This window comes from Aplysia californica, unplaced genomic scaffold (genome assembly GCF_000002075.1).
Source record: "Aplysia californica isolate F4 #8 unplaced genomic scaffold, AplCal3.0 scaffold00883, whole genome shotgun sequence".
Classification (NCBI taxonomy): domain Eukaryota; kingdom Metazoa; phylum Mollusca; class Gastropoda; order Aplysiida; family Aplysiidae; genus Aplysia; species Aplysia californica.
This window is the reverse complement of record NW_004798153.1, coordinates 143,762-156,079: the sequence shown is the minus strand read 5'-3', so window position 1 is coordinate 156,079 and position 12,318 is coordinate 143,762. Positions and strand designations below refer to the sequence as shown.

The 12,318-nt window shown below is 39.7% G+C and overlaps 1 protein-coding gene across 1 annotated transcript in view; it reads right to left on the bottom strand.

Moving 5' to 3' along the window:
* Nucleotides 1–6,894: 6,894 nt before the first annotated feature.
* LOC101852515 overlaps nt 6,895–12,318 on the bottom strand; it is a gene marked incomplete at its 5' end in the record, with an annotated part of 13,018 nt that continues 7,594 nt past the window's right edge. Inside the window, 4 exon segments of the mRNA XM_005110373.3 lie at nt 6,895–8,994; nt 9,311–9,460; nt 11,349–11,422; nt 11,886–12,063. Of these exon segments, the coding sequence (XP_005110430.1) occupies nt 8,851–8,994; nt 9,311–9,460; nt 11,349–11,422; nt 11,886–12,063 (546 nt within the window). The 3' untranslated portion in view covers nt 6,895–8,850.

The following is a 12,318-nucleotide window of genomic DNA, read 5'->3' as shown; positions in this document are numbered from 1 at the left end:
GTGTGTGTGTGTGTGTGTGTGTGTGTGTGTGTGTGTGTGTGTGTAAGTGTGTAAGCAAGGTAGAAAAAAAAACCGGGCAGTCAGTCATGCAGAAAGATAAACAGATACACAGACAAGTCTGCCAATATTCTTACTTGGTAGTCCACCTGCCTGGCTCACACGCATTCCACAATAAGAAAGAGAAACGTCAACCCTTTCAGTTTCTCATCAGTGACAGAATAACATTAATGCATGGCCTCTCAAAGTTTTATAACATTTGGACACAATGTAGGCCTACCTTTGGGCACCAAATGAAAGGATTCAGGTTGCTTTTGTAGCAATCAAAAAAAAAATTCCTTACTTTTGATGCCGTTAAAAGTTTGATCCAACAATATAACGCTATGCACGAGAGGGAGCGTGTTTTTAGGGCTTTGCTGCTAGCAATAATACGCTTTTAGCATGTTAAAATTTCAACATTAACGAAAAGTAAGGTGATGAAAAATGCAGTTTATTGTATTTAGACACGATATCAAAGCACACAATATGTATTTGTTGCGGAAAAAAAATATTTGCAGTAAAAATGCATGTTTTAAAACAAGTATTCCTACTGCAGAGGAGACGTTTTTTCCTCAAATATTCAGCTTTACCAAGTGCCCTGTCTTTCTTTTTGTTTTAGTTTCATTTCAAAGCTTCCTTAAGCTTTTCCCTCTTCTGTTGATACTATTTTCAGCAATTGTCAATTATTTATTTATATTTTAAGGTGTCTCTGTCTGTTTCTAAGGTTTTCCTATGTCTTTATCGCCTGCTGTACTGTGGAGTTTGCTTTGCTTTGCTTCTCTACAAACCAAAGTGCTCTTTACAGACAATGCAGACAATATCCTAAATACCCCCAGACACTGGTTGTAATTAATTGCTATTGCTCAGTTCTGTCTGCAGTGCTCGAATGATGGCAACTTTAAGGCTTTGCCGGGGTTTTTCTTCTAGTTAACAGGAGGAACGTGATTCTGGGCCTTTGGCGTGTGACACCCCTCCTTCTCCCTCAACAATTTGGATCTCTGCAACTCTGTGGACTTGATCATGTGCTTGATTTTCCTATGTCTTATATCTGTGGGAACAGAACGTCGCTGTTGAGAGCTTGGTTGGGTGGCACAATCCATCTTTGTCCCGTGGATCTTCATACCTTTCTGGCTAAGAGCCCGCGTGTCTGTGGGTAGTCCATACACTGTTCCGAGCTCAGTATCTTTTATGAATTCCGATTTTATACCTCGAGGATACCCACAAGTTCATCATTATCCCCTCCCCCCTTCTTTTTTTCGGTGAATCCAAGGAACATGCTCTTTGATGGTTCTTTGTGGCTATGTTATAATGGACGAGAGCTGCTGACCAAACTGTTATGTCGTAGTCAGCATCACCACAACCGTTTTGTGGAGGATGTTTGGGGCACGCTGCTGAGTACCAAAGAAATAAATTATCATTCACACTCTCTTGGTCAGTCGTTACGTTACAATTGATGGTTTGGCGTAGATTTTACAGAGACAAAATCATCTGCATCATTGTGAAGCATAGACCTCAAGGACTGATAATTAATTATAGAAAACAACATTAAATCTGGTGAGGTATTTGCAAAATCAAAGAATGTTAAGGCCGGTATCAACACTTTAAAGTTATTTTAGAGTTTTGACCTCCGAATTCAAAAGCCATCTCCTATAGGACCAAGAAAAACGGCAAGTGCGAGCCTTAAAAACTCCCTCTCCCAAACCTCCCCCCAAACCCCAAATTCAAGAGGATTCGAACAAGAACCATCTGCTCCGTAGTCCAGTGTTATACCAACAAAGCTAACAGCGCGCCCCTGGTAAACTAAACAGTCTCAGCAAATTTTGTTCAAACAGATCAGGATGTTAAGTGCATGTGATTGTATGTTCGTGTTTGCTTGTGATCATAGTGCTGGTTGACAGGGGCGGGGCGGGGGGGGCATATCAGGGGCGGCTCGTGTGGTTAAAAAGTGGACGTGCACTATTAATCTATCGCATGCTGAAAATAGTCAAGGGCATAGTAAATGAGACGGTGTATACATCTAGGATCTTTGGTTTGGAGAAGGAGAACCTCTTGCTTCTATTTTCATTCTTTTTACTTGTCGCTTTGATTTCTTGTACTAAATTTATTTGTTAGCTTAACATCAATTTCGTTCATCCTTTATTGGAACTTTCACCACTCCACTACAAAACCTTTGAAAGGCACAACTCCTATAACGGTCACGTTAACCCCCCTCAGGTTCATGGTCACAGAGCCACTTAAAATAGTGGCAAGACACACAAGGAACCAATCGCAATTCACTTGAGCACTCCGCTGGATTGCTCCAGGGCTCACATAATATTGGCAAAGAATAGCGTGTGGTCTATAGCGTTTATTTTTAGACTGCCTACTGTGGGCGATGTTTCAGCACTATACGGCAGGAGCACATTTGATACGTGCCGTCTTATTAATACCAGGGTGAGTCAAAGAGTAATGCAAGTTAGTTTATAACTTAAAGAAAAAAGAACACACTGGTAGCTATCATACCTCAAATTGAAGGGGAGCATTTGAGGATCAGATTTTTTTCTCAACATAGTCTCCTTTTCGTTCAATAGCCATTGTCCACCTTTTACTAAGTCCACATATGCCAGCTGCGTAAAACTGAGCAGGTTGGTCGTAGGGGTATAGCAGTCTTGATTTCTCCATCGTTTCCATAGTGTTGACCTCTGAATGGTTCTTTTTTAGGACCGAAAAGGTGGAAGTTTGAATGAGCCACATTAGGACAATAAGTTTGGTGTGGCAGTGTTTTCCACATAAACGGGGTGATGGTCTCCCGTGTTCTGATATCCGAATGCAGGCGGGCATTGTCATAGTGAAAAAACGCTCTTTCCATGTTAAAATGTGGTCTGACTCGTCAAATTCTCGCTTTCAGTCGTTTCAATGTTTCAATGTAGGTTCAGAATTGACAGTTGCTCCTCGTGGTTAAAAAACAAATCTGTGAGAAGCACGCTATGAACGTCCAAAAACACAATTACCATGATTTGATCAGTTGACTCATCGTGACGATGCCTGTCTGACAAGCACATGGACACCTCTTCCTCTTCTTCCGATTCATTGCTGACACGTCTAACCCACCTATATATAGTGACAAAATCTAGAGCTTGGTCCTTGGAACCATTCTGAAGTCTCTTTTGAATGTTATCGGTGGATTCTCCTTCTTAAACAAGAAATTCAAATAACTGCTCTTTACCTCTGACAGACCCCCAAGAGGGTAGCCATTTTGATATTACGTCATTCGTGTCAAAATTAAAGAAACTTGAATTTTGACAGTTTGAGCTCAAAAGTATATAAGCAAGTACGCGTGAGCTGAATTTCATTTAATTGGATGCAAAATTGTGCAAAATAACTAATTACCTGCATTACTTTTTGACTTCCCCTCGTATAAATGTATCGTCAAACTCGCTACGAGTGTCGTCATCGCTTGGGTTATCCCCAAAAGTGATTTATAGGTCAGGTTTCACGGTTGAATAATATCCTATTATGTTTAGCTAAAGCGCGTGGACTTTAGCATAGCATAGTAGATGTTTTACGGCGCTATAGACACAGAAATGAAATGACAGTTATGGCGCCAGTGAGGACCTTGTTTTGATATAATATTTGGCTAGTGTTTGTTTCTGGCTTCTTTTATTTTATTATTGTGGGTATTTTACGTGATAGAACACTAACATATTTTGGACGCACTGCACGACTGTGCTCAATGGACGAACCGCGCCTGGGGCATATTCCACCTAGAAATAATACAAATAACAAGCAATAAAAGGATTTCTTTCTCTCACTTGAAACTCATTAACAGAAGCTTTTGATTTAGGCCTACATCTCTTGAAAAAAACCCAATGCCTGAAGGGATTTGCTATAAATACTGGGTTCTAGGATGTAGGCCTTATAGGACTTCCAAACACCCAACAACTGGTTCAAATTCAATTTCTTAAGCTCATGTATGATTGGGCTACAGAAAATCGAGTGTTAACCCATTTACACGTCTCAGTTAAATTACAAGGGATAGGCATAGAGAACCCAAATATTGTTCCAAATAATAGCCACAGTGAGACTCAGAGGTCAAATCTCATCCCGGGAAAAAACATGCACCCTCTCGTGCTGCCCGTTCTACTATTTGATTATACTTTCAGAGGTCAAAACATTTAGGATTTAGCTCTTGCTGTGAAGGCGAAAAGAGATGATTCATTTATGGAACACTCTGCAGGAATGGGTATACACCTGTCCCAAATTTTGCTTAACAACTAACACCAATTATTCATGCAGAGATAACCATTAGTCTGAATACCCGGTAGTTATTTTCTCCTGCAGACACGGTTCCGCTGATGTTCAGGTTTTTGTTCTTCTTTGAATGTAAATACGTAATTGATGGGAAATAATAATTGGTACCATAATAGTAGTTCGTCAGTGTCTGACGATGGCAAATGCTTCAGAAGCGGACAGTACAGGGTGATTTTAAAAAATGAACCTATTTTATGAAGCATTGATTCAGTCCTCAAGCATCGTCAAGGAATGAGTTAGGCCTAGTTACCATTTGAAAGAGCTGTCATATAAATTTTGAGTAAAAAAGAATTAACACGATTTTGTGACGCTTTGCTTCAGTTCTCAAGCATGGTTATGGAATGAGTCAGTGACCATCTAAAAGAGGAGTTCTCTTACTTTTGAATTGCTGTGCCCAAGCGATGGATGTGGTCGGAAAAGGGCTCGAGACCTTGCTCTTTGCGCTTGGCCTGCCAGATCCCCACACATCACCGGTTTTCTTTTTCTTGTGGGTGTATGTAAAATATGGCGTTTATGTTCCTCCACTATCCAGTAACCTCGATGACCTTAATTAAACATCGAATTACAACAGTGACCAACTCAATGGACCGTGATATGCTAAAACGCGTTTGGGATGAATTCTCTTATCGCATTTATGTTGCCTGTGTTGCTGGTGGTGGCCTCGTTGAACACTTGTAAGACAAGAAATAAGAGTTGATTGTGAGTGCAACACTTGTCAGTTAGCTTGAGTTTTCAATTGTTTTTCCTCATTGAAATATTGCCCTCTGAAATCAGTTCATTATTCTTTGATCACCCTGTATTTCTGAAGCAAAACAGAAGAAATAATTTTTAAGGTAACTTGTGCTGTTTGCTATGGCCAATGAGACCAGTTCTGGTAAAAAAAAAAGAGATTGCCACATTTTAAGCATTAAAAGTAAGGTTTCATTTCCACCCGTGAATGTGCGCAGCTTGCTTGCTTTTTCTCTTGGCTCCACATATTGGTATACAGTAATAAGAACCTCATTTGCAAACCTCGCCATTCCAATTCCCTTGGTCCTTCAAAGAATCCCATCTGTCGATAGAATTCCAGGCAACCAAGTAGTCTTTGGTCTTTGATTTCTACATATTTAATGCCACTTTTAACATTGTGAGGTAATTTAAGATATAGGACCTCCGAATTTAACGTCCATTTCTGACAGACCTGAGTCAAATGGATATGGAACCTTAAAAACGCCCCAAAACAACCCATGTTCAAAATGCCTTTTGTAAACCTATATCAGCCAAGATTGGACCTAATTAACAGACATGACCAAGTATAGTCGACAGCGAGCGTATAACATTGATAGTAAAAGTCTAGTTGGAGTTTCCATTCGGAACTTACTTGATCTACTACGTACATTCCAAGTTTGCACTCTCTGCAGAGCCTAGATGGAGGTAGCCACGACGTCATACATGAGCACTGTTTTAACTCATTTAAAGAAGACAGGACCCAACTAGACCTTTACCTTATATTTAAAACGACTCATGCCGACGAAGGTGCGAGTGGTTATCAAAGTACAATAAAATTGTGATGGTATCATTCCGAAGATGATGATGATGATGATGATGATGATGATGATAATGATGATGATGATGATGATGATGATGATGATGATGATGATGATGATGATGATGATGATGAAGATGATGATGATGATGATGATATCTTTATCCCGACTGACCCAGTAACATTCTAGGGCTTTCTCAGCATCCAAAGAAGAACCTAGAGCAAGCTGCCATTTTAGAGCCCTCCATACACAAACATTCCAATAAGGTATTTGGCTCGTCTTTTTCCGAATACCCATACTCATCCGGCTGAGATGAGAAAACTTCAGCATAAAGTTTTTGCTTCAAGGGTACAACACCTGTGAACTGAAAGCCTTACAAGTTGGTAGGCGGATGGCATGATCATTAAACCTCCCACGCTTCGTACATACAAAGTAAGATGCCATTGATCCGACAGTCATAACTGGAACATCCGGGTTCTCTTTCTCAGGCGAAAAAATTGTGCACGATTTTATCGGTTCTACTCCCCTTGATGTGCCATATTATAATATTATGGTACATGTGGCTATAGAGGGTTTTTATATGGTTATTTAAGAGGCGAATCCTCCGAATTGTACATCCATTTCTTAAAGGACAGAGCCAAAGGAGACAATTCGTGTTTACTGCCTTTCGAACCGAGCTGAGCCTCAAACCCAGAACCAGCAATCTCATGATTACGAGCCCGGTAGCCAGATTACTAAACCATCGATGCCACTCACCACAGTCATTTTCCCTGCCTGTATTTTACCCGATTCTGGTAATGTCGCCCCTGTGAACATGATGGAACTCATGGGCAACTATAATTAGCCGAAGAACCAAATATCCGTTTGCTAAATTGAAGAGTCAACAGAGCATAAGCAACACAACTGATCAACAAGTAAATCTGAGCCAAGATGTTTTCCAGAATCCCGTGCCATTCTTTTGCGTTTTTGTAGGAAGAACAAAGAAAATGAAGTGTTTTTTAACGTTGACAGTGAATACAGCTAAATAATTAAAAAAAACCAGTTTTTTTTTTCAGTTTGAATCAACGTGACATTTTTTATTGATCAACTTTGTTCTTTTGTTTCATCTCATGGTGCTAGCCACACTGTTCATCTTTTCAGGCGACGGAACATAGTTAAAAGTATACAAAATAAATATTTGAATATAGGAACTAACATCCTTGAACGTCCGGGTGCATTTCTTAATTTCAAGAACAGAGGAAAATTTTCAAGGGAAAGATGTAACAGAATTGATAACAATAAAATAAGAGTGGACATTATAAGGAGGTAAGTGGACACATCTTTTAAAAAGAATTTTAAGAAAGTGTAAAATAATTGTAAATTTTCAAACACAAAGCATAAACCATTCACATAGATAGTATGTAGCAAAAAAACTGTTGTCTATTTATTTCAATGTAGAAATAGCAGTATCAATTTGGATAGAAATCAAATTAGAGCAAAATGGACTGCGTAGATATACGTAAGTTCCTGGCGAATACAACGAAAGTTCCGTCTAAAAAATAACAAAAGAAATGATACAAACATCTCATTGTAAGCAGAAGCAAGGCAAAGTTAACAAATTTAAAATGCAAGCAAAGACTTCTGCAAATGAGAGGGGATTAATGTAAAGAACAAAAATAATTTACATATTATAGGAACCAAGCAAATTTACAAAAAATAATTAACGTAATAAATACAAACTAAAAGTGCTGTATCATAATTCTACGAAGGTGCACGGGAACGACGGTGGTAAAACAACCTCTTCAGTTTTCGGAAATGAAAATGCACTAAAGATGCGTGCTCACAACTTAAGGGATTCGGGCGAACATCAAAGGTTTGAGTAGATCTAACATGACAACACACACATTGAGTTCCATGTTAATCACTCACCCCCCAAGGACCCAAACATATTGCCCATCTGACCTTCTTCTATAAGAAGAAAGAAAGTGTACAAACAACAAAGGCAACAACAAAAACAATGACAACACCAGCAGCAACAAAACGAACGTCAAAAGAAAATGATAGGGACAAAGAAGGGTTACAGCTATTTGATTATAGTGTTTTTGCCCTTTACCACACCCCCCCCCCCCTTTCTGTTAATTCTTCAAAAGCCATGCCCCCTCCCCAAGCTTATATCTAAACACACGTCGAAGGACATTTAAATATCACTTATCAATCATGTACATGTTGTTGCTTTTTTTTTTTTTAAAGCAAACAAATTAGTATCTACATTAGTTTCCAAGGGTTTTTAATCCAAAGACAGCGTTTAAAAGATTCATAATTTAATTTGATCAAACGTAGAGGCTGAGCACAGATTTGAATATTTTCACTGGTCCATCGTGAAGCCTCTCAGCCCCCTCCCCAGCCCCTCCCACACCCTTAAGTTCGGAAATAAAACCCTTAAAGTTCCTTCAAACGGCCCATCGTGCATTTTCTCCACAAAGTACACTTCTCTTCTTCGATCTCCCAAACCCCTCCTCGCTTTTTTATAAAGTATAATTATTTTCTCAAAACTCTCAACAAGGTGCAATTAAAAAAACAAACAAACAAACAAACAAACAACAACAACAACAAAAACAAACACACGGAGGACAACAACCGAGTAAAACAAAAGAGGTCACACAAGAAATTCCTCTTCGGGGAAAAAAACACATGAAAAAAAGCCAGCGTACAAGCATACCCTGTACATTGTTTCACTGTAAGACCAAGCATTCATTCTATGACGAAAAAAGAACAAAATACAAAGCGCTAACTACAAAACAGGACAACGTAAATTGTAAGAGGGAAGCACAGACATAACAGATAATCTAATCATTTCTTCACGAACACCGATTTATTTTCTGGAACAAAATGACGCAATTTTCAGATACGTCTTGCTCTCGTTGGTACACTTCCGGTTGACCTATTTTGACAACGTGATCATGTCGAGAAAGGGAAGTCGCCGAAATCTTGAGGCAACTACGATCGTCTGTTGGAGAGTTCAAGGGCGACAATATCCGTACATCGGGTATGTCCAGTCGTCTTCTTGTGGTCTGCAGTGAAGCCCTTGAGCACACTTGCACGTGTAGTCCACTGAGTCCTCACGCATCACCATGCAGCGCGTCACGTAGTTTGGACACGTAGGCTGGAGGAAAGGGGGGGGGGGGGGGGGGGGGGAGGAGTGAGAAAACGTTATTTAAAACTGTACTAAAGGTGCTTTTTATATTGAAATTATATTTTTATGAACAACGATCACTGTAAAGCCACAGCACTACACCCTATCTCTTGTTTATGGTGTGCATAGCTCAAAATTGTGATGATACATTACTATATTATTACATAATATACGATCCCCATAAGGCAAACTACTTTGTATAACTCATCATATTATTTTGTCTGGACTTGGATCCCAAAAGGAGACGTATGAAATCCTTGATCTAAGATGGCGTAAACGTACTTACTTTATGGTAGTCACAGACGTATGTGTGGTAGATCAAATGGTTTTCTGCATAGCGTCTATTGTGCAGGTACAAGGGGCTGTCGCCATAGCAACGGCAGTTGAAGTCTTCCACGTTGTTAGGGATGGTCATGGCACCGGAAACAACCAAAGCCTGGCAGAGAGAAAAATAATAACAGCATTATGGGTGGTTGTTTTTCATTTCGGATTTCTGTTTTATTCTTTTCTTCTTGTTTTTTTGTGTGCGTGGGTGGGGTTTTTGTTGTTGTTGTTTTTTTGTTGTTTTTTTTTTTGGGGGGGGGGGGGTTGGTTTTGTCTTTGTTGTTGCTTTTTTTTGGCAGAGAAAACGGCGGCATTGGTAAAGGAGGGAGAGCGGTAGGGGCTAAAATTGAGGAAACTCCCCAGGAGGGAAAAGAAAAATAACTGCGGAAATATGAGATAACAAGTTATGTTTTATCACAGTGGGGTGCCATCTGACTTCCTGTGTGTATATATGCAGGGAGGCAAAGGTGCAGTCCTGTAATGTAATAACATTATGTCTTCTGTTGTATTTTTGCTTTTACTGCTTTCATGAAAAGCCTCAAAGAGGATGTTTTCCAAGGAAAAGAGAATTATGTAAGGAGGCAGGATGTGACAATAAACACTATAAGATAGCGTTGAATATAAATTGCAAGGGGAAATAAACCTAGAGTGGGATGTGGGAAAATACAGACAAAATGGTGAATGGAAAAAATACTCCTCTATTTACTACCGATGTAAGGACGAAAAGAAATACAATAACAGGAAAAGTATGAATAAACACACGTGGAGACTCAGAGAAAAGAGAGAGAGCGAGAGAGAGAGAGAGAGAGAGAGAGAGAGAGAGAGAGAGAGAGAGAGAGAGAGAGAGAGAGAGAGAGAGAGAGAGAGAGAGAGAGACAGGGGGGGGGGGGTAAGTAAGTCATTTCGGAAGATCAACAGGAAGATTTGATAAAATTCAAGATAACAATAATAGCAAAAGCAGTCATACAATGGTTCATACACATCGGCCCCTTGCCTACTCGTTCTACTCAGCAACACCAATTGTCCACCCCATTAATTTATTATATTTTGTAGGGACGTTCAATAAGTCTTTATCGTGACTATGAAAAAGGAAAGCTAAAAAGCTGGATTTTAATCGGCAAGAATCTGTATTTAAGAAACGAAGCAAAGCATTTTCAGCAGCACCTGACGTCCCGCCTTTAATAATTATGGGGTATTAATTGTCTGCGGGGTTCTCGAGGTCGAGAGGTTACGGTGTTCGCGTTTCATTCAATAGGTCCCTGGTTCGAATCCAGAAAGCGATGGAAAATGTTCTTCTCCAAACTTTTATCCTTTCACCTCCTTTCCTGCTCTCTAACATTGCAATGTTATGTCGTCTGTTTTCGTCTCCATTTTCTGCACCCATCTCTAACCTCCTTTGCCCCCTCCTGTGGACTCCTGACTCTTTCTACAGCCATTCTACTGCTACTCTTTAGCTTCTTTCTTACTGCTGTCTTTCAGCCACACCCCTGATCTCATGGTAGATAAGATCTAACACCTAGCCTTCTCGGATAAGGGCGAAAAATCTCGGAGGTCCCGTATGCAAGTTACGGACATTAACGATCCCTTGATGATCTGAAATCGATAAGAGTAGGCTTCGGCTGCCACCCGGGCAAAATTCAAAATTTCCTACCTACTGAAAATGTATAATGTGTCCTGCGCGCACATATCACCTTATGCAGTTGCGAGCGCCTTAAAACACTTACAAAAAAGGTCTATGACGATATTTCTTATTTAAAGAGCGAGAGTAGTAAACATCCTAGTATACGATCTTTGTCATCTCACATTGCTTTACATGCATGTGGCTGAGCCATCCAAGTGCACCTATACCTTTACTATATTAAACAGAATACAGTACATAAAACTCAAGTAAGACTATAACTAAAGTGGGTATTATAGCTAAGAAGCCCTGCACTAAACTGAAACAAGCTCATTAATGTAAACAGACGAACTCTTTGATTTACGTCGCTTGCTGTCCTTACCTCTTGACCCAGGGAACAATAATTAGGTGGCTGTATGGGTCTGCAGAACATCATGTTCAGTGTCATAATGGAGGCTGTGGAGAAAATGAAAAATAAATGAATAAATAGATAAACAGATAAATAGATAAACAGACAAATAAATGAAATAAACAATAAGATATTTTTCATTCTTCGCGTGTTCGTAAAAGTATCTTCATCGGTATGATACTGTCCTTAAGTTGACGTTGGTATATTTTCTATATTGGATTATGTACCTGTTCGTTACAATGTAGCTATATAAAGCGGCCAAATGGGGCTGACAGGTACGTAACATCCTTACAGATAAAACGGGCACATTTTGAATGTTTTCTCAACAGAGTAGACAAACTAACCTTGCTTGGGAATCGAACTCACGTATTTTCCACTCAGTGGTGAAGAGTCTAAACGCACTCAACATGAAACAACAGACATAATATTTATTATATTAGTCTTTGATCAGCAATTACTGAAAAGCCGCGTTTTGCCCTGCGTCATTTGCTCGTGATTCTGAGAACTTACTTGTTGAGATGAGATTCCTGGAAATCACGTGATTTCTATCGTTCCAATCAGAGGGGCACTCGACTCGTCCATTGCAGGTGCAGGGTGCTGTCTCCATCTCGCCAGCGGCGGTTCCGTTCAGGTGCCTCATTGTGATTTGGAGTCGGCACGGTTTGCTGGGCAGGGGGCAGATGGCGGGCTGAGAATGAGAAACACGATTGTAAAAATATTGCATAAGTTTGGCTGAAAAGGGGGTGAATTTTTTTTATTTAAAATGTTTTTTAAAAAATTTTTTTTTTGGGGGGGGTATGTTTGTTTATGTGTTTGTTTTTCGTTTTGTTGTTGTATTGTTTAAAAAAAATTTTTAGGGAGACATAGAGGAAAGGCCCTTTCTTCGTTGGTTGAAAAAGTTCTAAAATAACAATTAATTATTGTGTGTGTGTGTGTGTGAGTG